Below are 25882 nucleotides of genomic sequence, written 5' to 3' on the forward strand. Positions count from 1 at the left end.
ACGAACAATGGAACCAATGACCTCAGGAGGGGGTGTTACCAGGTATGCGCTTCAGAGCCCATGTATGCCATCACGGATGTTCAGAGACACACCCATAAGGGATCTTTGAATGTTTGGCAATAGTGTGTCTTGACAACGATTGGGCAGAGTAGATCACACTCACACAGAGCTATTCAGAAGAGGAATGTTACTGACTACAAAATAATTAGAATATAGCACAGATTTGCAATGAAGTATAACTAATATGGGAAGCAGAGGCTCAAAGGAAGCAAACTCGCTTGGCAGAGATGGTTCAAAGGAAGATGTCCTTAAATCTCTCTCTCTCTCTCTCTCTCTCTCTCTCTCACACACACACACACACATGAAAGTGGGGCTAGATTAGAGAGCCCCCAAAGGTCTAGGGAAAGCACTCCCTGAAGATAGATAAGTGAGAAAGATTACCTCTCCTTAGTCTTGTGAAAACTCTCTTGGAGTTACGGAGTGCTGGAACTCCCATCGGGAAGGTCAGGTGAAGGGTTCAAAGACCCCGCAAGAAGACCCCGCAGAGACCCCGCAAGAAGGTTCACCCCAAATCCCGAAGCCAAACTTGAACCAGAACTGTACCTGAACTAACTGAACAACTCATATGGCTCCTGTAAGGCTTTTGTGGCGTTTTGGCCAAGCTGAATAGGGATCTGGCCCTTTGTTAATTATGTGCCTTGCCCCTCCTTGGCCATCGCCTTCTCCCTGGCTAATCCAGAGCCAGTGGGCATAGGATGGGCCTTTTACTAAACAGGAAGAGGAAGGTGGGAAGACCGTTGTAGGATGCTTTGCTTTCCCAGACGGTCAGACAATCCTCTTAGCCTAGGAGACAAAAGAAGGGGACACCTTTCCCTGGCCTCCTCTACAGGAGGGCTGTTCTGTGAGATGACGCTTTGGCTAGGGTTGTCATATCTCTTATATCATTTTGATGAGAGTCCCGTTGAGCTCTAGCGCTGCCCTTTCCTCCTGGACTTGACTCACCTGTAGACCATGGAAGCGATGGCTTCTCTGCCACTGAATTGAACCTTGACTCAACAGGTTTTCCAGTTAAAACACTTGCTGGTGGCATTCGCATCCATATCTAGGCAACATGAGACTCTCTGCAGGCTTGTCCTGCAAAGCTGGCCAGTTTGGTAAAAGCAATAAGTTTTCCAACGCTGGACGCAGATTCCTGCTGGACAACCCCGTGCGTTCGGAGTGTGGCTGCAGGGTTTGCTTCTCCCACTCTGCCTCCTTGATGGGAGTTGGGCTCTGTCGAGTCTCTTCCAGCTCTGCAAGTCTGGGAGGATGATGGCTTGAGAGAAAATTAGACCGCTGCGAAGAGGTTAAGGAAGAGGAAAATAAAATACATCTTAGGGACTTTTCTCTCTGCCGGCAAGTCAGTGAGTTCATACCTTTCCCCCAATCTCCTGTTCCTGGGTTTCTTCAAAAGAGCCCTGAGATCACAAAGACCCTCAAACTTTATCTTTGGTTTACCACTTTGGGGCATCGAAGTGACCAAATGGCTGTACCTATGATTTCAGGATTGCTCCCTGGAAGGACGGATCCTGAAGCTGAGGCTCCAATACTTTGGCCGTCTGATGAGAAGAGAAGACTCCCTGGAAAAGACCCTGATGTTGGGAAAGTGTGAAGGCAAGAGGAGAAGGGGATGACAGAGGACGGGAGGGTTGGACAGGGTCATCGAAGTGACCAACATGAATTTGACTCAACTCCAGGAGGCAGTGGAAGACAGGAGGGCCTGGCGTGCTCTGGTCTAGGGGGTCACAAAGAGTCGGACATGACTAAACGACTAAACAAACAACATCATTTTAGGAACGTGGCCGGCGGCCTCCCCCAAGAGGATGCAAATCGTGAAGCTGGGAGGGAAGCAGGTAAGAATGATCAAATGGGTGTCCTTCACGGAGACCAAGGGAAATGTGGCCATTGAGTCATTTGAAGCTTAGCAGAACTTGGGGAAGCAATGCCTTATTTCTCCATGGCGGAATTGCTCATGAGTAAATCTCTGTGCACCATGTAAGAACTTGTCCCTGGGGAACACACACAGAGAGAGTTTCTCCCAGTTTTACTCCCTCATTCTACTTAGATATGAGATAGGTTACGTCACGTTTATTATTTCCTGGTGCTTCTGTTTTGTATCACGCCATCCTGGACCCACAGTTGCTTTGGATCTGGAACAGTTTTCCCATTTTTTAAATTTTCTTTCTTTCTTTCTTTCTTTCTTTCTTTCTTTCTTTCTTCCTTTCTTCCTTCCTTCCTTCCTTCCTTCCTTCCTTCCTTCCTTCCTTCCTTCCTTCCTTCCTTCCTTCCTTCCTTCCTTCCTTCCTTGCTTCCTTCCTTCCTTCCTTCCTTCCTTCCTTCCTTCCTTCCTTCCTTCCTTCCTTCCTTTAAATAAACTTTACAAATCCTTTCAAGGTGGTGTCTGGACAATGACTGAGAGGGAAAACGTAGTACTAATTTTCCAGTCATTGCCTCTGTTAGGCTACTGAATTGTTAATATTGATTTCAATGGGAGCGGGGGGGGGCAGCCTGTCGTAATTTCAAGGGACAACCCCAGGAGCCTGTGTTGCCTGGCAGGCAAGGCTTGGAATGATCCCAGCCAAGACTCATCATCACCTCTCCCTGGGGTCTTCCCGCTCAGAGATCATGTGAGGCAGCGTGGCAGGGTGGTTTTTAGGAAGAAATATGGGCTCCGGGAGCCATGGCAATAGGATTCCTACAATAACTTTAACCTTTAACTTGGATTCCTACAATAAGCAGGAGACTGGTCTTGATGGCCTTATAGGGCCCTTCCAACTCCATTACTCTTTGATTAAAAAAAAAAGAATCTTAAAACATTATATTGATGCTACAAAGCTCTATGCAAGAGCAAACCCATCAAGGTTTATTTTTGAACACGTCGTGTCTTCTCCACCCCATAACAACTTGTGCCCGATAGCTTCTGGAGAATTTGGGAACTCAGGCGACCTTTGTGCATGACCACTTAACTGTCCTAAATACATGAGACTTACCCAACATGAGTTCCCTTTTTCTCTCTTGTCTTCCTGCATCCTCGAAGCCGGGCGAGGGGGAGGGAGCATCACCCTGTTCAGCCAAAAGGAAGGGGTGCCTCCGTGGGTGATGCGAGTGGATCCCCTACCGTCAGCGCAGGGATGTGTGTGTGTGTGTGTGTAAGAAAGCCTCACAAGGCTGGCCTGCCCGAGGGTCAACCTCTTTGGAACCTCACCAGGGGCCCAACCTCCTATCTTGTACCCGGGTGTGACCTTTCTGGTTGCCCTTTGGAGCCAGAGAGGAATCTTGGACTTGAGCCTCCCCGGGTGACGTCCTCATGAAAGAAGAGCCTTCAGGGGGCAGCGGGGAGATTTTTGCCTAGCCCGCCTTGCTGGCTACAGGGCACTGTTACATACAGCTATGACATCACCTGCCCGTCACTGCTGAAGCTGTGTGTCATCTACCAATGGCGTGACGGAGGGTGGGACTTAAGGGGTGGAGCTGTTGTATATAAGGGGAGTGAATGGTGTGAGAGAGTCAGATAGGGACGGTTAGGGCTGGGAGATACTGAGAGATAAGAACTGTGCTATATAGTGAGAGTCTGTGAGAGTGTATGTGTGACAGTTATATTATTAAAGTGATTAAAGTATTATTTATCTACAAGTGATTTACCATTCCTTTTGTTTGTATACAATAAACCTTATTTTTATTTTTAAATCATACTTTGGCCTGAAGCTTCATTTGAGGGAATGGTTGGTGGCAGTGGAAACGAAGAGTGAGTGAGTGTGACGTAATGGCCCTTTGTGAGGTATAAGGAGGCTGTTACAATAAAATTGGTGTCCAGTGGCGGGATGCGAGTATTCCAGTAAAGCCTTGGCAAATTCGTGCCCAGAGCAAGGGGTCTTCAGTCAGGGTCATCTGAAGTGGAGAGCGTGGGTAACCTTCTAGGGCTTGGCTCAAGGGGAGCAAAGCCTAGTAGAGGGGCGCTAAAACTTCAGAGTGAAAACTGAGACAGGGAAGCTCTGTGGAGTCCATTTTGTGTGGGGAGAGTGGCCCAAAGCAAAGGCTGTGGTGGTTTGGCCAGCGTGTCCCGAGTTTAGGGAAACTCTGAGGGGACAGAGCAAAGGCCAAGGGCAGCATTTGAACAGCAAAACCTAGGTCAAGGTAGAGCTGTGTGAATTTAAAATTTGTGCCAGAGGCAGAATAATAAAGTGAACTTTGTTTGGCAAGAGGCCCAGCTTAAGGGGCATAAGCCTAGCCTAGTTACAGTTGCCAGCTAACAGTGCTGGAGAAGGCTGCAACTTTATATCACAGACTAATAGCACAGGAAAAAAGTGACTTTTAAACCAAGGCTTGAAAGTTGAAACAGGAGCCTTTGGTGAAATAAAATGCCCTTAACCCGAAGTAGAAAAGCTGAACCAAGACCATCTGAAATGGCAGCTAGTTCAGACGAAGAAATTAGTGGGGGAGAGGAAAGATTTTCCTCAGCTCAAGAGGAAAGGTCCTCTAGAGAAGATTTAACAGACCTCAGAAAGTTTGAGTTAGCGCAAGCACATGAATACAGAATGAAACAGCTAGAGATGGAGGAAAGAAGGAAACAGCTAGAATTAGAACAGGAGGAAAGATTAGAGAGAGAGAAGATTGCCCTAGAGAAAGAGAGAATGGCTTTTGAAATTAGGAGAATGGAATTAATGAACCAGAACAATAACAATAATAGAAATTCCAACTCTGAAGAAGGGCAGTTGTCAAAAGCAGATCTAAAGAAATTCCCTACTTTCAAACAAGGAGACTGTCCAGAAGCATTTTTAACTCTTTTTGAAAGAGCGTGTGCTGATTTTTCAGTCAGAGAGTCAGAAAAAAATGATTATTCTGAGATCTCAAATAAGTGGAATCCTCGCTGAGGTTTATGCTGAAATGCCTATTGAAATGATTAAAGATTATTCTGAATTTAAAAAGTTGGTGTTTGCCAGGTATGGCATCAATGCAGAACATCTGAGGCAAAAGTTCAGAACACTAACCAAGAAGCCTGATGAATCTTACACACAGCTAGGTGCCAATTTGGCTAGATATTTGGATAAATGGTTAGCGCAGGAGCAAGTACAGACAATTCAGCAGTTTAAAAATATTATAGGATTGGAACAGTTTTATTCCCTTCTACATGGTGAAATTAAATATTTGGTCAAAGACAAGAAACATCTAGATTTGAAACAGGCAGCAGAAATTGCAGATTTCATCTCACAAATCAGAAAACCTATGTATTCTGAGGGAAAGGGTATGAGAAAAACATGGGAGGACTACAATAGATATCCCAAGGGACAAGTTAAAAGCCAGCAGAAAGTGGGCGGCCATTTTGTGAGAAAGACTTCAGAACAGGGCCAAGCCAGAAGCCAGAATTTGGAGGGAAAAGGGAAAGGGGCTGAAAAGGGTCCCTGGAGTGATAGAATTTGCTTCATTTGCCATGAAAAAGGCCATATTGCGACCCAATGTTATAAAGCTAAAGAAAATAAAGAAATTTTTACCTCAGAAAATGAATTTAAACAAGACTAAATCTGTTTACTGTATTCAGAAGGGACAGATAACTTCCCCAAGCTAGGAGTCGGTTGCCATAGCAACGCCAGCAGAGCTCTCAACAGAAGCAGATAATAGTGAAGATAATATTCCTGTGGCTGAGATCAGACATTGTCTACTTATAAGAACTGATCTCCAATTATTTGAAGCAGCTGGTGATAATATAGGAATTTTAGACCACAACTATTTAGCATTAAGAGACACGTGCTCTCAGGTTACACTATGTCACCCTGATATCATACCACAAGATCACATTATACCAAATGAGAGTATGACAATTAAAGGAATAGGGGAAGAAATAGTTGTTTTGCCTGTAGCTGAAGTGTTAGTTCGTTATAAGGGCTGGCAAGGAAATTGGCGCGTTGGAATTTCCTCGCAACTGCCTTCAGCTGTACTTATTGGGACAGACCTATCTGAGCATGTTAAGAGAGTGTTAGTTCTTACACGTTCACAACAAGACCAAACAGAGGCAGCTGAAAACATTACTGACATTCATGAGGGAGAAAATGAAAATATACAACTAGCTGAGGCATTCTCACTTGAAATACCCCAAAGCAGTATATTTTCACAGGAACAGCAAGCAGATCCCACTTTAAAATGTTGTTTTGACAAAGTGTCAAGCATAGAATTATCCCCTGAATCCCCTGAAAGATTCCTTATTAAGCAGGGTTTACTGTATAGAGAAACACTGATGAACATTTCAAAAGGGGGACATGATATTCGAAGTCAATTGGTAGTGCCTGCTAAATATCGCCAAATGATTTTAGAAAGGGGACATTCTGATATATTTGCTGCACATTTAGGGATAAATAAGACCAAGCAGAGAATATCTCAAAACGTCTATTGGCCAGAGATAGGAAAACAAATTAAAAATTTCTGTCAGAAATGTGATGTGTGCCAGAGACAGGGTAATAACCGTGACAGGACTAAGGCGAAGCTGTGTCCATTACCCGTAATCTCTACACCTGCATTGGCGTGGACATTATAGGGCCGTTGCCTAAGGTCACAAAAAGGGGAAACAGATTTATTCTCACTATTGTTGACCATGCCACAAGATATCCGGAGGCGATTCCTTTAAATAACATTGAGACCCATACAGTGGCTGATGCACTGTTAAGCTATATGAGTAGAATGGGTTTTGCCTCAGAGATTATAACTGACTTAGGACCATCGTTTACTTCCAAACTTATGAAGAGACTATGGCAGATTTGTGGTATAAAACATTTAGAAACTTCTCCATATCATCCTCAGAGTAATGGGTTAACGGAGAACTTTAATGGAACCCTGATGAGAATGATTAGAGCATATTTAGCAGAAAACCCTAATAACTGGGACCAGAAATTGCAATTATTGCTATATGCCTACAGATCAGTCCCACAAGAAAGTACCGGGTTCAGTCCTTTTGAACTGCTATTCGGGAGAAAAGTGAAAGGGCCACTTGATCTGATTAAGCAAAATTGGGAACAGACTGTAGAAGAAGATCCACAAAATGTAGTCTCATATATAGACACATTAATGAACAACCTCAAAAGAAATTTAGAGTTGGCTGCTGAAAACCTGCAAGCCCAGAAAGTCAAACAAAAAGTTTGGTATGACAAAAAGGCTAGGGAACGACAGTTTAACCCTGGAGATGAGGTGCTGATGTTGAGGCCCATCAAGGGGAACAAACTACAATTGAACTGGGCAGGACCTTATAGGATCATTTCAAAAATGAGTGATCTTAATTATATTATTGAAGGAGATGAACACCTAGGCAGGAGGGTAGTTCATGTAAATGCCATTAAGCCATTCTCTAGAGAGGAAAAGAAAGTGCTTTTTGCAATGAAAGCAGCTGATAAAGAAGAACATGATTTGCCATACTGGGAAGGAAGGGGTGAAATAAAGTTCAACCCAGGGGAGGTGAAGATCAGCCCTGCACGCACCCTGGAACAGCAGAGGGAAATAAAGATGTTGGTTACTAAGTATCAACAGGTCTTCTCAAACAAGCCTGGTTTATCCAAGGGAGTGATGCATAAAATAGATACTGGAAATGCACCCCCTCAGGCAGTAACCCCATACAGAGTAACCGGACCTTATGTGGACAAGGTGCGCAAGGAGCTGGATGAGATGCTAAAAGAAAATATTATTGTGCCATCGTCTAGCCCTTGGTCTGCTCCAATAGTTCTGGTTGACAAACCGGATGGAAGCATTCGATTTTGTGTGGATTACAAAAGATTAAACCTAGTAACCAAACCAGACGCTTACCCCATGCCCAGACTTGACAACCTGATTGAAACCATTGGGGGTTGTTGATACATTTCCTGTTTAGACTTGACTAAAGGGTTCTGGCAAGTGCGGATAGACCCTAGAGATCAAGAAAAAACTGCTTTTTGTAGCCCTTTCGGCTTATTTGAGTTTCGTGTCCTCAGTTTTGGCCTCAGGAATTCCCCAGCTACATTCCAAAGGCTAATGGACAAAACTCTGCAAGGGCTTAGTGCATTTACAGTAGCCTACATTGACGACACAGGGATCTTTAGCAACATCTGGCAGGATCACCTTTGTCACCTAGATTTAGTACTGCAACGGTTAAAAGCAGTGGGGTTGACAGTAAAAGCAAGTAAATGTCGACCGGGTAGCCCCGAGATGAAATATTTGGGTCATATGGTAGGGGGAGGTGTGATCAAACCCCTAGAAGCCAAGGTAGAGGCAATACGTAATTGGCCTAGACCCAATACCAAGAAAAAGATTAGATCCTTTCTTGGTTTAGTGGGATACTATAGAAAATTTATCCCCAGGTTCAGCGAGATTGCAGCACCGTTGACTGAGCTGACGAGGAAAAGGAGTGATGACTGCATCCCATGGTCCAGTGACTGCGAGGAGGTGTTCAGGAAGTTGAAGGAGGCGTTAACCAATCACCCTGTGTTGCGTGCTCCAGACTTCGATCGAGAGTTCATCATTTACACTGATGCATCCAACGCCGGGGTAGGAGCCGTGCTGTGCCAGTGTGATGACAACGGAGACCAGCATCCTGTGTCCTACCTAAGCAAGAAACTTCAGAAAGGTGAAAAGCACCTGTTGACCATAGAAAAAGAATGTTCGGCCATCGTGTACGTGGTCAAGAAATTAAATCCTTACATCTGGGGGAGACACTTCATTCTGCGTACAGACCACTCACCTCTGATGTGGTTAAAGACTATGAAGGCCCAAAACAGCAAGCTAATGAGGTGGGCTTTAATTTTACAGGACTATGACTTCGAGGTTAAGGTGGTCAAAGGGACTATGAACTGTGTTGCTGACGCCTTATCTCGACGACCAGAGGACGACAGATGAAGAAAATTGGACTCTTGAAATTAATAAATGTGTTTAATAGGTTATGAAAATATGTGGTTATGGTAATATTGTTCTGTATATATATATGCAATTGATTTAATATGTGTAAGTATATTTTAAGTAATATAGTGTGTGCCTAATATGTTAATGGTAAGTATTGAAAGATGGGGGAAATGTAATGGTTTTGATGTTGTTGCCAGTTGTTTTGGGTGAAAAGCACCTTAGCTTTCCCCCACAAAACAACTTTTAAAGGGGGGAGTTATTGTTACATACAGCTATGACATCACCTGCCCGTCACTGCTGAAGCTGTGTGTCATCTACCAATGGCGTGACAGAGGGTGGGACTTAAGGGGTGGAGCTGTTGTATATAAGGGGAGTGAATGGTGTGAGAGAGTCAGATAGGGACGGTTAGGGAGATAGGGCTGTGAGATAGGGACGGTTAGGGCTGGGAGATACTGAGAGATAAGAACTGTGCTATATAGTGAGAGTCTGTGAGAGTGTGTGTGTGAGACAGTTATATTATTAAAGTGATTAAAGTATTATTTATCTACAAGTGATTTACCATTCCTTTTGTTTGTATACAATAAACCTTATTTTTATTTTTAAATCATACTTTGGCCTGAAGCTTCATTTGAGGGAATGGTTGGTGGCAGTGGAAACGAAGAGTGATTGTGACGTAATGGCCCTTTGTGAGGTATAAGGAGGCTGTTACAGGCACCATGGCCAGATCTGGTGGGTGGGGGTACATCTTCAAGAGGTCATCACTCGGTGGGGGGTGCCGAGGAAAAGGTTGGCAGCCGTGAACCCCACGGGATGCCTTTATGATGACGGGGGTCCCCTCGGTGGGCAGTGTGAATGATGGGATTCTGTCCCACTGGGAGAACCTTGGTTCATCACACACACACACACACACACACACACACACACACACACACACACACACACACACACACACACACACACACACACACACACACACACACACACACACACACACACACACACACACACACACACACACACACACACACACACACCTGGAAAGGTAGAGCAGCTCCCCCAATCTGGTCCATGGAGGGGACAAGAAGGTCCACCGGCTTTAGCTCCGAGTTCATGCAGGTCGGAGGATTTATCTGTGAATCGTTCAATAAATTCATGGCCCAATTGGAAACTCATTCCTGCGTCTTACCTCTTTATCTGCAGGTTAGGGGGGGGGGCAATGCCGGTGCTGCAGGAGTACTAGATCACAGTTTCTGTACAGTATTCCTTTTCAGGAGCCTGGTGGTACAAGTGGTTCAATTGCAGCACTGCGGCCCAAACTCTGCTCACCACCCGGGGTTCAATCCCACGGGGCCGACTCAAGGTTCACTCATCCTTCCATCCTTCCAAGGTTCGTACATTAAGGACCCAGCTTCCTTGATGGGTGGTAAGGTCTAACTTGCATAATTAAATTGCAAACCACCCAGAGAGTGCTTTAAGCCCTATGGGGTGGTATATGAGCCGCACGCTTGATGGTGTGTGTGCGTGGAGGGAAGGATGGGCGTAACGTACACATACCAATGGGAAAACATCTCTGGAGAAAATTCTGTGGAGTCCTTTAATTCCCTGTGTTAATTTCCAGAAATATTCCCAGAAACAGCCTTCAGAGAATTTACAGTTCAGTGGTAGCTGGAATCCTAACTCACTAACTTGGGAAGAATCCCAGTGAACTCGATATGCTTTCAAGGGGGTATAATTCTGACTTGTCCCTTGACATGCATAGGATTGAGTTTCCACACACTTTTGGAAACTCTTTAGAAGCTTCTGTCCTGGCAGGGACAAGTTTAAAAAGAGGTGTCCCCCCCTTTTTTTCTGTTATAATTTTTTCAAAGTGAGTGTTTTATGCTCATCAGCACATAGTACTTTTCAAAAACTAAATAGCCACTTGGTGTCCTTTCCAAGCTGGCCGGAGAGATGACTTAAGTCTCTGGCTGCAGAGCCAGAAGTTGGGAGTTTGAATCCCCCACTGGGCCTCCTGTGAGTAGAGCCAGCCTGGGTGGCCTTGGGCAAGTGGCAAGTGAACCGGGATAGAGGACAATGATCAAAGGAAGGAAGGAAGGAAGGAAGGAAGGAAGGAAGGAAGGAAGGAAGGAAGGAAGGAAGGAAGGAAGGAAGGAAGGAAGGAAGGAAGGAAGGAAGGAAGGAAGGAAAAGTTTTTTTGCTTGCAATTCGATGCATGTGGAATATTCAGTGGGTGTTATAGCTGGGAAGATAAATAGGAGATGACAGGGCAGGGTGGACTCGAAATGCCCGCCCAGTCACGGCTGAAGGTTGCTTTGTTTTTCCATTCATGTTCTTGATCACCAACCTAGTCAATTACTCTAGTGATTTTAATCATTCATTTCCTTGCTTTGGCACGACTTAATTGACTTTTAAATGATTTGTTTATAAAGTATTTTGAGGGACTTGATACTGTGGAATCGTACTCTGATTAGGTTTCATCAAATCAGAACCAACCCTAACAAGGTTTTCAAAGAAAGTGTGACATTTAAGGTGTGATTCTGCGGGTGCCACCCCCTCAAGTGAACTTCCATGGCTGAGTGAGGATTCGAATCCAGGTCTCCAGAGTCCGTCCTCCACTCCATCCACTACACCATGCTGGTTATCTGGAATTGTGCGCTACTTTTAGGTTTCTCTCGTGACAAATCAAGAGACCAGCAGCGTCTTTCCAAGTGAAAAAGGGTGCCAAATGGGAGGAAAACGGCCAACGTTAATCATGACTCACTCTGAGAAATGATCAGTCAGTGCAGGCACGTCTGTGTTTGTGAACACATTTCATGAATTGATTCATGACCAACATAAGCCATTTCCCTACAATTTAGCGCCACGAACCTCCCAAATCACAGCTGATGTGCCAAAACGTTGAACATCAGTAAATGTCAGCACAAGAGAAATCTGAAACAGAGTGGCCAAAGTTGCTAACTACTGCACTACACAATAGATAGGAAAAAATATGAGAGATTGGCCTCCCGTTTCTGATGGATTACTGTACCATTCTCTACCTGGGGCTGTCCTTGGGAAACAGTCGGGAAACTTTAATGGGCCCAAAACACAGCATCCAGATGGCTGATGGGCAGGCCACAGGGGTCACATCTTCCTACCCTGTTACAGCAGTTCAGTGGGCTGCTGATTTGTTTCCAGGAACAATACAAAATGCTAGTTCTAACCTATCAAGCCCTAAAGAGCTTGGGTCCAAGTTGACTCAAAGACCGTGTTTCCCCTTAGGAGCCTATCCAGGCATTAAGGTGAGAGATGGGCATGAATTAAAAACGAATCACCAAATTCATTCAAAAAATTGCTAATTCATCTATTCGTATTGTATGAATCAATGCCCCGGATGAATACAAATAAATGAATTTTTAGCGATTTTTGATTTGTCCGTTTGTTTGGCTATAAAAGGGTCCTCTAGGCACCTAGGGAGATGAAAAGCGCTGGGAAGCGTCCTCTGACAATTCCTCCAAGTTTGGTTAAGACTGGGTTTGAGATGTCTGAGTTATACACCCACAAAAAGCACACCCCCCTCAGGAAAGTTCCCCTCAGGCACCTAGAGACACTAAAATCATAGAGAAACTCTCCTCTACAATCCCTCTAAATTTGGGTTTCTCCAAGCTGCTAAAGGGTACTTTCCTGGGGGGAGGGGGCATGCAGGTTGTTGGTGTATAACACAGATGTCTGAAACCCGAACTTCACCAAACTTGCAGAGCTCTACAAACGGCCAGGCGCAGCTTACCTGCAATTTTGTTGGCTTTAGGTGTTTGTGGAGCTATTTTATAAGGTTTCAAAGTAAAAAAGGAACTTACAAATAAATTCATTCATTCATCAGAAAAAATAATCATAAATTCATGATTTGTCGATTTTGATGAATCATGAATCAAAATGAATTACAATTTTTTTCTGATTTATACCCATCTCTAATTAAGATAATCAGGGAAGCATTTCTCTCTCAGTCCCACCACCCTCATGGATGTGCTTGGTGGGGAGAGGAGGGCCTTCTCTGTAGCTGCCCCCAGACTGTGGAACTCCCTGCCACTGGAGGCCAGCTGGGCCCCCTCTTGGCTGTCCTTCTGCAAGCAGGCAAAAGGCTTTCCCTTCAAGCAGGCTTTCCCTCAGGGACTGGCTGCTGGAGTGGAGTTTGCTACATGGATTGTTGTCCTTCCTTGCTTTGTGCTGCTTTTGTTTACCATTTTTAGTGTATCTGTTTGATCTTTTTATTACTGTACTTGCACTGTTGTTAGCTTTACATGTCTTTTAATGATATATAAGGCACCTTGGGTCCTTTTAAGGAGAAAGGTGGCGTAAAAATATTTTAAATAAATAAATCAATAAAATTGGTTCAGGTTTTTTTTTTGTTTTTGTTTTTGTTTTTTGCACAAGTCAACACAAGCCAACCTGCTCAGGTAAAAACAAGAACAAAACTTCCCCCCCTCAAAGTATTGTGGTGCAAAGCCTCTCGTCAAAAACTACAGGAGGAATAGAAGCCTCTGGTTGTTGTGTCCCCACCCCACCCCCTGGTCTGTTGAAAGCAGCCCGCCAGCCAGCCCTGAGATCTGGCCCCTTTTGATGGTCCAGCCGGCTGTTTTGTGTTCATTGTGCATCTTGGCTTTGTTGTGTGTAACAGTAAAGACCGCGGTGGCGTCTTGGTCACACACAGGAGGTAAAAGGCCTCTTGCGAGTCCTTCACATGCGGCCTTACTCGGGTGGGGGGAAAAATGTCAAAACCACGGTAAGCCTTTCCATGTCCATCGGGTGGAGGCCGTAGGCGATTTTGGCATGGACGGTTCAGAAGGACTTTTTTAAAAAATGCAAGCTGATATGGAAACTGGGTGGAAGAACCCTGCGCTTGGTAAAATATGAGGACCCTGTAGTGAAGCGGATGAATTTTCCCATCCCTGAATAAAGAGCTTGAAAACATGGGGCCAGAGGCTGTGTTTGACTGAGTCTGGTGCTTTCTGAGGTAGACTGCCACTGAAAGTGGACGTTTTGCTTCTAACCACAGGCAGTAAGGAGGTTTAAAAGGATCCGATGAAAAACGGGACCCTGAGCCACCCCTCCTGCCACCCGGTCGTCCACGTCATGACCTCAGTTCAGCTGGGAAGCCTCGCAGCCGTTTTTGCGGCTTTCGAACAGGTGGCTTTCGAAGAATTTACGGCTGCCACCACAAAATGGGCTTTTCACTCCATCTTGGTGTTGATTTCTGGCTGAACGGAAGAAATCAAAAACCCTGAGATAAAAAATATGTGATGACAGGAATGGTTTTGCCCTAAATCCATGCACAGGCTCCTCTCTGTCGACTGCTGGATAAAGTTAAATCAACACTTTTGATTAATCTCTGGATTTAGTTGTAGATTTTCTGCACCATATAGAGACCAGGCGAAGGGAATAGTAAACTGGGAGTAAGTTCTATTCAATTGAATGGGCTTTATGTCTGGATTCTCTGAGAAAGATCATCATGCTGGGAAAGGCGGAAGGCAGCAGGAAAAGAGGAAGACCCAAATACGAGATGGACCAATTCCCTAAAGGAAGCCACAAGCCTGAGTTCACAAGAGTTGTTGAAGACAGGAGCTTTTTGGAGGTTGTTCATTCATGGCACATGGCAACAATAGGCACATGGCAACAATAGGCACATGGCAACAATAACTATGTCTCAAGAGATGCAAGGACTGTATTTTAAATTAAACATAGTTAAAGACTCGACACAAGATCTCCTCAACAAGAAATCTTTCTATGTCCCCAAAGAGAGAGAGGACAAGAGAGCTCCTGGTTTAAAAGGGGGGGGGAGAGAAGACATTTCCCCCCATCAAACTGCTTAGCTAAAGATATTAATCAGGGTGAGTTCAAAATAAACTTAACAACCTCCCCCAACCCCGGAAAGAACGCACATATCCAAATTGCCAAGTTGGCTATAAATTTTCTAGATCATCTCACGAAAATCTCGCTAGGAGTCGGTTAGGGTGAGACGGAGGAACCTCCCCCACGTCCCAGAATTAGAAAGTGCACAAAAGTGTTAAAATTGGTAGCCATTTATAGAGAAAAGGACACACAGGCTGGCCGCGACGCGCGTGGCTTCTGCCTCGGGGGGGGGCTACCCCGTTTCCATCCACCTTCACGGCTTGCCATTGGCCGCACCGAGCACCCCTGAAGAGCGTCCAAAGCGCGGGGGGCTTGCCTCCCTCGGCTGACCCTGCGCGGAGCTGGCCTTTGGCGGCTAGTAAACGGTGGCCTCGAACCTTCATTTCACCAGGACCGTTTCTCCTACAAAGGCGTGTCTCAGGCCACGGGGCATCCTACGACCGAGATCTGTCACTTCCTTGAAAATGCAGCTCGCCGACCACGGGGGGGGGGGGCATCATCTGGGCAAATACTCCTCTGGCAGCCCCACAAAGTTTCTCTCTCTTAGCGCGCTGTCCACAGTCAGGATATATTTGCTGATCAAGTCCTTCATTTCCTGGGTGAAGGGTTCGAAAGTCTCCGGCCACCGGGCTCCAGGCCGCTTGAAATTCCCCTCTCGGTTATTCTCGACACACAGCAGCCTGTCCTCCGTCACGGTCACGTTCAGGAACCCGACGATGTCCCTCAGCTTGGGCAGCAACGTTCGCTTCAGGTCTTCGTAGTGCACGACGAGGAGGCGTTTGCCGTACCGGAGCCAGTCAAGCACATGGGACGCCCACCACGAGGCGTAGCTGTTGACAAAATCCGGCCACTCTGGAACGGAAGGGGGGAAATCAGAGAGAGAGAGAGAGAACGTGACGGGGTGGTGGTGGTGGGGTCCGCGTGGGCAGGACGGCGCTTCCGGATTCAAGAAGGAGAAGGAGGCCTCAGAGAGGCGGAAAACCACCACGGACACCCCCAAAGGATCAAAAATGTGCCTCGATTTATGGCCTCCCTATACTGAAAAATACAAATCAAATCAAACTAAATCAAACCAAATCACATCACATTATTACGTTATATTAATTATATTATATTTTATATTATATTGAGGTATCCTTTATCCTTCGATTTGTATTCCTGCATCAAGCAGGGGGTTGGACTTGATGGCTTATTCACTATTCTATGATTCTATGATTATGTCATATTAAATGCAAAATATATATTGTATAAAATGTAAATAAGGTTCCCAGTGTGTTATAGTAGATAGAGTAATCAACCAGAACTCTGGAGAACAGGGTTCGAATCCCCATTCAGCCCTAGAAACTTACCAGAGGAGTGGAACTGGTAAAAGTACTTCATAAATACCTCACTTCCCTTGAAAACCCTGTTAGGGTCACTCTAAGTCGGCTTCCGACTGGACAGCACAGAACAACAACAATATATTGGGTCGCTCAGGGGTCACTGAGGTCTACTGGCTACAGATCCAGAGGTTGGGAGTTCAATCCCCCCCCACAGGCCTCCTGCAAGGACGGCCAGCCTGGGGGGGGGGCTTGGGGGCTGGCTGCACAGTATTCCCAGAAGAAGGGAAAAAGACAAAGCCACTTCTGAGTAGTGTCTCCCTGGAAAGGGTTGCCATCGGTCAAAATGGACTAGATGGCACATGATGATGATGATGATGATATTGAGGGGAAAAAGGGTGAGATATAAAATAAACAAATACTGACATGTTGAAGAATTTTAATGTGCGTGTGAGTTTTCAGGGACTCCTGTCCTCCTTTCACAGACACACAAGAGTTACAGCAGAAGAGGAAAGGTTCCTTTTTGGAACTACAACTCCCAGCATGCTGGCGGGTGGATTTTTGGGAACTGCAGAAAAGAAAAATAATGTTTTTCGACGTCTGAAATGCACTACATCTGGTGGGCCTTGACTTGCAGATGGTAAGGAAGGCACTTGTTGCCCAACTGCATGTGAGATATTCATTCATTCATTCATTCATTCATTCATTCATTCATTTGTTTGTTTGTTTGTTTGTTTGTTCATTCATTCCTTCCTTCCTTTCTCTCCAAAAGGACCCAAGGTGGCTTACATCATTAAAACAGTATTTAAAAGCTAAAACCAATAAGTATACAAATATGAAAAAAAAGGATTACAGTAGTGCCTCGCTTAACGGGTGCTCTGTTTAGCGACAAAACTGCATAGCGATTAACTTTTTGCAATCGCAAAAGCGATCGCATTGCGATGTTTTAAATGGGTTTTTTTCACTTTGCGATGATCGGTTCCCTGTTTCGCTTACGGATCATCGCAAAGCGACGATTTTTCAACAGCTGATCAACGGTTCCAAACTGGCCACCGGGTTAAAAAAAAAAAATAGCTGCCCGCTGTTTTCGCATGGATTCCTCGCTTAAGAGGCAGCGAAAATGGCCGCCGTATGTAGGATCTTCGCTTTAAGGTCAGTTTTTTGCCCATAGGAACGCATTAAACAGGTTTTAATGTGTTTCTATGGGCTTTTAAAAATCGCATAGCGACGAAATCACTTAGCAGGGATTTTTGCTGCACGGATTAACGTCGCTATGTGAGGCACCACTGTAAACTGTCATTATATTAAAATGGTAGCTCAGATGAATATAGAAACACATTTAAAACAACAGAGAGCAAAACAGTCTGATTAAAACTCTTCTCAGACCACCCGTTATTAAGGGAAACTCTGCCTGAAGAGAAAGGTCTATTTGCCTGCTTGGGGAAAGGGCCAAGAGGAGTCAGCCTGACTTCCAGTGGGAGGGAGTTCCAAAGTCTCTGGGAGCAGCCACCGAGAAGGCCCCCTCTACCGTGGCCCCCACCCAATGGACCTGAGGAGGTGGCAGGACCAAGAGAGAGGCCTTCCCCGGTGATCATCTTCACCTTCATGCCTGGGCAGGCTCATAGATGGATGGAGATCCTTCAGGACCAAACATCTGCATATTCCACTAGGGATTTAAATCCTTACTTTTTGTTTATCCATTATTTTGACTCTTTCCACCCATGGCTATGGTACCGTACCTTGGGGTCTCCACAACGCAGAGCTGATCTTGGCACCCACAGAGTCAACACAGGACAAAAAAGCCTTCGCTTTCCAGGTGATTTGGCCTCACTGCCCGGTCAGGGTGTATTTTTGTTCTGCTTTGTAGATCTGCTCACGTGGACCCCAGGATTGTGGATCGCTAATCTCAAGCACCGTGTCCTTCTGCTAAGAGCCGGCCTGGGCTTGAAGATCATCAGGAGAAGCCTTCATAGGTGCACTGGATGGGGACATGGAACAGGGGCTCCTCTGTGGCTGCTCCCAGAGACTCTGGAACTCCCTCCCACTGGAGGCCAGGCTGGGCCCCCTCTTGGCTGTCCTTATTCAAGCAAGCAAAGACCTTTCTCTTCAGGCAAGCCTTCCCTCCGTAAACCAGCTGCCTGTGTGTAATTTTTAGAGGGACTGTATATATGCATTGCTGCTTTGACTAGATTTTTAGAACTACGTACTTGTGTTTTCCATTTCTATGTTTTTCATTTTACAGAGTGATTGTTTTAAAATATTTGCATACTTATTGATCTTTGCCTTAATATTGCCTGTTCATTGAGATCCTTCCTTGTTATTGTTCGTAGTTATTAAATATAATCTTTTAATGATGTTAACCACCATTGTAGACTCACTATTTTCAATTTTAAATATTGCCTTTCATGGTTGTAAGCCGCCCGGGGTCCTTTTCAAGGAGAAAGGCAGGGTAAAAATATTTTAAACAAACAAAGAGTGTTGTTCTGGGCTGATTTGCACACTCTTGTGGGTGGGTGACGTGGGGTGATGTTTTTATAGGGCCATTTTTTTCCTCTGGATCCTGTAATGTACACCTGTGTGGCTGCAGATAACAGGATAATCTCTTTAGATTTGCAGCAAAAAAATGCTAGAAATAATAATAATTTAAAAAAAAAAAACAGAATGATCCGAGACAACACAACTATGTGGCTTCATCCTTAGTTTTATCCTTGTGGGGTAAACAGATGGACTTCCCTCATTCTCAACTTGATTCCGCTTTGGGTGATAAATGGAACAACTTAGCATGTTTTCACCTCCATTTAAGATGGTTGAATTCCTGGCATTTTACTTTCTTACACACGTGATTTTTTTGTTGTTGTTTAAAGCCTTATGTTCCTTCCATCTTGGATATGTCCTTCGTGAATTTTTGTAAATGCTCTAATACCAAACAGAAATGATCTATTTTTTAAAAAATAAAATCTATCTGCACTGGCTAAATCCAGTTGCATTTTGTCACCAGTGTGGAGAGGATGATGTTGCACCAGCCTTCTACACAGGTGAGAGACTAGACCAGTTGTTCCCAACTTTGGATCATCCTGGTCCTCTTGGACTACAACTCCCAGAACTTCTGACCAGCCCAGCTGGTGGGGAAGGCTTCTGTGAGTTGTAGTTCAAGAACATCTGGGAACCACCAGACTAGACAAAGGAGATGTGGAATTTCTCAGAAGAGAAGAGGCAGGAACCTGGATCCGGCCGTGACATTGGTCACAAATGCAAGGATACAAACGTAGACCGCCTGTGTGTTTTGTGCCGTCAAGTTGGCCCCGATGTCTGGTGGTCCAGAGAGGGCTTTCAAGGTAAGCAAGGTATTTAAGGAGCCACTTGACCAGTTCCACTCCCCCCGTGAGCCTCCATGGCCCACCTAGCTTAACCTACCGAAATTGGGAGAGATGGATCTGTCCGTTTCAATTTGTCCCACATCCAGAGGGATTCTTCTTTCTCAAATCCTTATTAAGAAGAAATGGAAATTTCCCCCTACTTCTCTAGGCTGGAATTTTTTAGTGTGCAAAAGTCTTAGAATCATAAAAAAGAGAAGTTGGAAGGCCCCTAACAAGTCCAACCTCACCCTCAACGCAGGAATACAAATCAAAGGAAATCTGCCAGGCGGTTGTCTTATGTTTCTCTTGAATGCCTCCAGGGTTGGAGCGCTCACCACCTCTTGAGGTTATGGGGTCTTACTGTCGTACTGCTCTAACAGTTAAGATGTTTTTCCTGATATTCAACTGAAATCTGGCTTCATTTAAGTTGAGCCCATTGTTGCATGTTCTGCATTCTGGGATGCTCACGAACAGATCCTGCCCTTCCTCTGAAACAAAGCTTTTCAAGTCTTTGAAGAGTGCTATCCTGTCTCTCCTTCAATCTTCTTTACTCAAGGCTAAACATGCTCAGTTCTTTCAGCCTTTCCTCAGAAGGCTTGGTTTCCAGCCCCCTGATTCTCCTTGTCGCCCTCCTCTGAACTTGCTTCTCTGTCTTTTCTGGCTCTCTCCCATCTCCCGGTAACTCAAAGAAGTATTCATTGTCTGGAGGAGAAAAATATATTCCCTCAGCCCCTTTTTTATTATGGAACAGAGATCTGAATCTCACGGTCCGTCATGTGTGGAGAGAAAATGAGCGTGGGGGCGGGTGGGTGGGGAGGGGAATCTGACTCTTTCCTCAAATACAGCTTCCTCTGCGAGGATTTTTTTTTTTCCTCCAGGATCCCTTGCAAGAAATCTCATGGAACGTCTTGGAAATTTCATGGTCATTTTCTCTCTCCAAAAGAAGTACCAAAATTGTTGTGCAAATTTGTGTCTTTTCTGTGAGGGCCTCACCTTGAAAGTCCAGAAGAGACACACAGGTTCTACATGATTATTGCAATCCTGTGAGGAGGGAACAGACGGAAAGAACTGGGCGTGTTTAGCCTTGAGAAAAGAAGGCTGAGGGGAGACAGGAGAGCCCCTTTCAAAGACCTGAAAGGCTGCCCTACCGAGGAAGGGTAGGATCTGTTCTCCATCATCCCTTATGCAGGACACGTCGTCATGGGCTCATGCTACAGGAAGGCAAATTTGGGCTGAATCTCAGGGGAAATAAACTTCCTAACTGTTAGAGCAGTACAACAATGGAACCCATGACTTCAGGGGGAGGTGGTGAGCGCTCCGGTGCTGGAGGCCTTCAAGAGAAACATGGACCACTATCTGTCAGATCTGCTTAAACCTGCATTGAATCGGGGCTGGACCTTATGGGCTCCTTCACGGTTCTATGATTCTCCAGAAAGGGCATTAAAATGCTCAGAATCTGGCCGGACGAGACGTATCCTGCCCCTCCTCTGGAGCCAGGGCAGAAGGGCCCAGGGAGCTTACCTTTGCTTTTCCAGTTCCGATCCGTGGCATATCCCAGGTGGCCAGCACACTTCCGATTGAATTCTGCCACGAGAGACTTGTAGGGGTTCCGTATCAATAAGATGGCAGAATCGAACGTTTCAATCTCCTTCCTGCCGCTCTCGTGCGTTTTGACGCAGATCGTCCTCCTGCTTCTCCAGTGATCTTTTTCCCCTTTGAAACCTAGACAAAAAGATCTCAGTAATACAGCAGATCTTAATACATTTAATAAAAAAAGAGGAAAAGCTGTAAATAAAATCTAGATAAAATCTGGCAATCCTGTTGTGCAAATGGTGTGACAGTTAGAAGTAAACCGCCATAGGACTCGGTGTGCAACAGATCATGCCTATGAAGTTTTCTTAATGTACAGCATTGCATTACAGTACTATCTTATCTTCCCATAATGTCTAGCTGCGTGTAGTTGATGTGGTTCAGACCTTCATCTCCTTCATCATGATCTAGAAATGTAATAAATTTGGTGGCAAGACCAGATGGCAGCCCTTTCCAACTATGGAACAATATGGGAATTGTTAGGATCCCTGACTTCCTTTCTGGGGGCTTTTCCCTCCCTCTTCTGGTGCTGTTTCCTTTCACTCCCCCCATAACCTCCCTCTGGCGTATGTTTTCCTAGGATTGCAACCCAGATTATCTTAATTTTCTTCTGAAATTAGGAATCCTCGCATGCTTTAGTCCATTCCATATTCATCTGCTGGCAAACAGCACAGAGTTATGGGGCAGAATAACATCAATGTAAGGGCCTTGGAGTTGTACATGATGACAGATATAAGATCCATGGTTAAACCAGCCTATGTAGCAGCCAGCATGGATGTTTCACTGCTCATACCAAGCTAACTTGAAAGCTGCAATGGGGGGGGGGGGGAGGAGGGAGGGCGCAGGGAGCAGCAGACCTTTGTTATAAAGGGTTCCATCAAAGTAGTAACTTCCCGTGTAGAATCCGGTGGCGTGTTCTATTAAGTGACGAACCCAGGTATTTCCCGCTCCAGGGAAGCTTGACAAAGCAACGAAGGCTTTGGATTTGGAGGGCAGAAACCTCCGGTCGGTACAACGGGTGTCTAAAACCAGGCAGAAAAGTAATTTCACGGTTACCACTTCAGAAATGACCAAACATGTGGGAGAATGCTTCAGTTTCTTTAGACGGCTTCAAGCTGGCCAGCTTTGCGCTAAAGAACCTCAGAAACAGAATCCAAGAGGAAGGAAATGGACAAGGATTGATTGAGAGGTTCCATTCTGTCCCCTTGAACATGGCTGATTAGGAAGAAAAGGTGGAATTCCCCCTCCCTCCCTCCCTCCCTCCCTCCCTCCCTCCCTTCCTTCCTTCCTTCCTTCCTTCCTTCCTTCCTTCCTTCCTTCCTTCCTTCCTTCCTTCCTTCCATCCATCCATCCATCCATCCATCTATCCATCCATCCCCAAACATGTGTCAATCAGCTCATCTATGCAGGGATGTGTGTGTTATTGGTGGTTTGGCAATTTTCACTATTGCTATATATTGCATTTCTTTCTGTCCTGACTGATTATGGTCAACAACCATGTAAATTCCTCTCAGGTCTGACTGGTTCATGCAATCCAGAAATGGCCAGGAATGGCCCTATAATATAACACATGTGTCTGTTTCTCATATCTCCTCTGTTAAGAAGTATTGCAGCGGTCACTGGAGTTAGGACAATACAAAGCATGTCAGTTCTTTATCCGAGAACTTGGAAAAGTTACTCTTCTTGCAATACAAGAGTGTTTCCCAAAACTGGTTCCCCAGATGCTCTCGGACTGCAAGTCCCAGAAATCCTGGCCCGCGCAGCCAGCGGGGAAGGCTTGTAGTCCAAGAACATCTGGGGACCCAAGGTTGACAAGCGAGCATGGCCACCAGATTCTGGGAAATGAAGCATAGAAACAGGTAGCCTTTCTAAGACGTGCTTTGTTCTCAGGATGTGAACACAAGATTGATAGGCCAGGGCCCCCCTGAACAGCGGTGGAGGGCAGAAAGACAGATGGTGTCAAACCACCTGGGCTATGGTCAGTTCCACTTGCAGTTTGACTTAAGAAGATGCTGGCCTCTGCAGCTGGGCCATAGCTAGCTAGACACATACCTGTCCAGCCTTTGTCCCTTACCTTGGACCGGAGTTTGGTAGACGAACCGGAAGTCACCCCCCTTTAACACTTTCTCTGTGGTGCTGACGTTGTGGGTCCGGCTGCAGAACGACCTGTCCGAGCTTTTGTGTAGAGGGAAATGAACCGTCGGGAAACCGCAGTGGCACTGAGGTCCGCCAATCACTGCCAACGGGAATTCCTAGTCCGAAGAAGGAAAGAGGCCACAAACATAAGGAGGAAACCAACCGAAAGAGGACAAACAGAACCGAAATTCCCATTTTTTAACTGCATGATAATGAGAAATTATAATGCAGGAAACCCCCCCTCCCCTATTTTGAAAAATCCAGGGAGATGTTGGCCTCCTTTGAATCCTTTTTTTTTAATTTGTTACCGGTGTTCTCAGAGGGAGAAGCTTCGAATCAGGCTGGAATCAGGTCATCAAAGACACCGCAGCGAAATGACTTCATGAACTGCACTCAAACTTGCAAGGTATCAACGGATTAAATTTCCACAAATGCACATGCAGGTTTTTAAAAAATCTCCAGACATTCTGATATGGCTTATATTTTAGCCAACGGCAGAACCAGCTCCATTGACTCAGCCGGTTCCTCTCCTCCCATTTTATGTGTCTGCAATAGCAATAGAGGCTGGATCATACTCTTCACTCCACCGGCCTCTCAAGTACCAAATACCGCTGACTTAACCCTAAACTGCATCCTGCAGCGGCCTTATGCTTCTTTTTCTCTTCTCTCTCTGTCTTCTTGCCCCTCTGCTACCATGTCCAATACACCAAAAGCCATTAGAAATTGGTCAGTTTATTCCTAGTAGAAATGTAACTTCTAATTGCCATCACATACTTTTCTCTCCCTGGCCTCATAGAGATTTTCCCCCTTTCCCAAAAAATTGCACCAAGTAGCCTGTTGCAGTGAGTTCAGGTCCTGCATTCCGTCAATTATATGACACTGGCTCTGAGTTGCAATTGCAGAAATTCATTTATAATTGTTTGACCCGGGATAAGAATGAGGAGAATGTCTGGGCCACATTTTTAGGCAGTGACATTTCTGTGCGTACATTTCTCCAAATTTTGTAAATCTGTGCTTCAGTATTGCATGAAAAAGTGCTTATACTGTATTAGGGGAAACGGGCATTTATGCGCATATCGGGGGAAAGTGATTATGACAATAGATTTCAATTTTATACATTTAAAAATAGATGGAGAAATTAAACAGAAAAGGAAGAGGGTGGAAAGTATACAGAAATGACAAAGGCTGAATATATGTTGTCAACGCATTTGCACACAAAATATACATTTTTCCTCAAAGTGCATATTTTACCCTATAATTATGGATTTTAATAGATATTTTGGCATCTTTTTTGGCACTAAGAGCTCTACTGCACAATTCAGGGAAGCATGACATGCTAACGAAGGCTGTATTGCAATCCCATCCACGTAGTTGTTTGGGGCGTGTAGTTTGGGGGACAATTTCTTCAAAAATTTGGGCCAAACAAAGTCCATGATCACCCCTAGTTTCAAATGTGAGCTCTCTTGCCAGAACTGACAGAAAATCAATGTATGTAGTCAATAGAATAATCCCTTTATCATGACCTTGAGCCCTCTGTGATTCTATAAATACGGCATAAATACTTGCTTTTCAATTATAATCACACTTAAAGATCAGCCAGAATTCTGTTGCTCAGTGAAGGAAATTGCACTAAAGCAGACCCACTCAATCCATGGGAATATGGTGAGTCAACTCCTCTCTAAGTTCCATTGATTCAAATGGGCCTACTCTAACTACAACTTGCTTTAGTATGTGGCAGCTAGGTAAACATTCCCCTTGACAATTAAGTCTGGTTGTATCTGACTCTAGGGGCCGGTGCTCATCCCTATTTGCAAGCAGAAAAGGTGGCATTTGTCCGCAGAAATTTTCTGTGGTCCTGTGGTCAGCATGACTAGGCATGGACCACTTACTTTCCCAACGAGGTGGCACCTATCCATCTACTTGCATCTACAGCAAGGTGGGCCGGAAGTGGGGACAAGCCACGGGAGCTCACCCTGTTGTGCAGATTCGAACTGCTGACCTTTCCCAGTGCCACTCATGTCCAAGTTGCAGTTAGAGTAGGCCTATTTAAATAATTGGATCTGATGGAGAATCAATCTCCATTGATCCAAATGGCTAAGCCGCAGGATTTTGACCATTCTATTTGTGGTCATACAACTTCCGAGCAGAGATGATATAAGTCCTCCATTCTGTCCTCTTAAGAGATTCAGTCTCTTTGCTTGGAAAAAAATATAGCAAATGATACTACATTCTTCCAATGGATTGACTCCTTAAAGCAGCGGTTCCCAACCTTGGGCCCCCTGATGTGGATGGACTGAAACTCCCAGAAGCCTTTGCTGTGTTGGCCAGGATGTCTGGGAATTGTAGTCCAAGGATATCTGAGGACACAAGGCTGAGAATTCCTGCCCAGAGGAAGCCACAGGCTTGAGTTTGCAAGAGCAGAGCAGGATTCAGGACCTTCTGGAGATCAATCATTCCTTGGGTCACCATAAAGTTGGAGGTGACTTGATGGCAACAGAACAAGAACACCCCTTCGAAAACATCATAACCTTTATGGAAGTGGTTTGAGAAGGAGCTGGTGGTTTGTGTTTACATGGAAAAGACACACACTCTCTCAGAGTCTTTGATCAACACCGTAGTGACCTTCCGGCTACTGTGATATGCATCCTGAAGTTGTTCTAAGGTTAAGGTTAAGGTGACAATTTTTGTCCAGTCGTGTTCGACTCC

The 25882-nt window shown here is 45.1% G+C and overlaps 1 protein-coding gene across 4 annotated transcripts in view; it reads right to left on the bottom strand.

Annotated features, from left to right (window-relative positions):
* Window positions 1–212: 212 nt before the first annotated feature.
* WSCD1 (WSC domain containing 1) overlaps window positions 213–25882 on the bottom strand; it is a 66900-nt gene continuing 41230 nt past the window's right edge. Inside the window, exons 6-9 of one of the 4 annotated variants that reach the window (XM_078378911.1) lie at window positions 23115–23292; window positions 21898–22062; window positions 20972–21172; window positions 213–1335 (exon numbers count right to left, since the gene is read on the bottom strand). In XM_078378911.1, coding sequence (XP_078235037.1) covers window positions 1328–1335; window positions 20972–21172; window positions 21898–22062; window positions 23115–23292 — 552 coding nt within the window. In that variant the 3' untranslated portion in view covers window positions 213–1327. Of the gene's footprint in view, window positions 1336–14929; window positions 15628–16516; window positions 16663–18321; window positions 18676–20971; window positions 21173–21897; window positions 22063–23114; window positions 23293–25882 lie in introns of those variants that run through there. The other 3 variants (XM_072978226.2, XM_078378910.1, XM_078378909.1) reach the window with 3 other exon arrangements.

Source organism: Pogona vitticeps, chromosome 7 (assembly GCF_051106095.1).
Source record: "Pogona vitticeps strain Pit_001003342236 chromosome 7, PviZW2.1, whole genome shotgun sequence".
Classification (NCBI taxonomy): domain Eukaryota; kingdom Metazoa; phylum Chordata; class Lepidosauria; order Squamata; family Agamidae; genus Pogona; species Pogona vitticeps.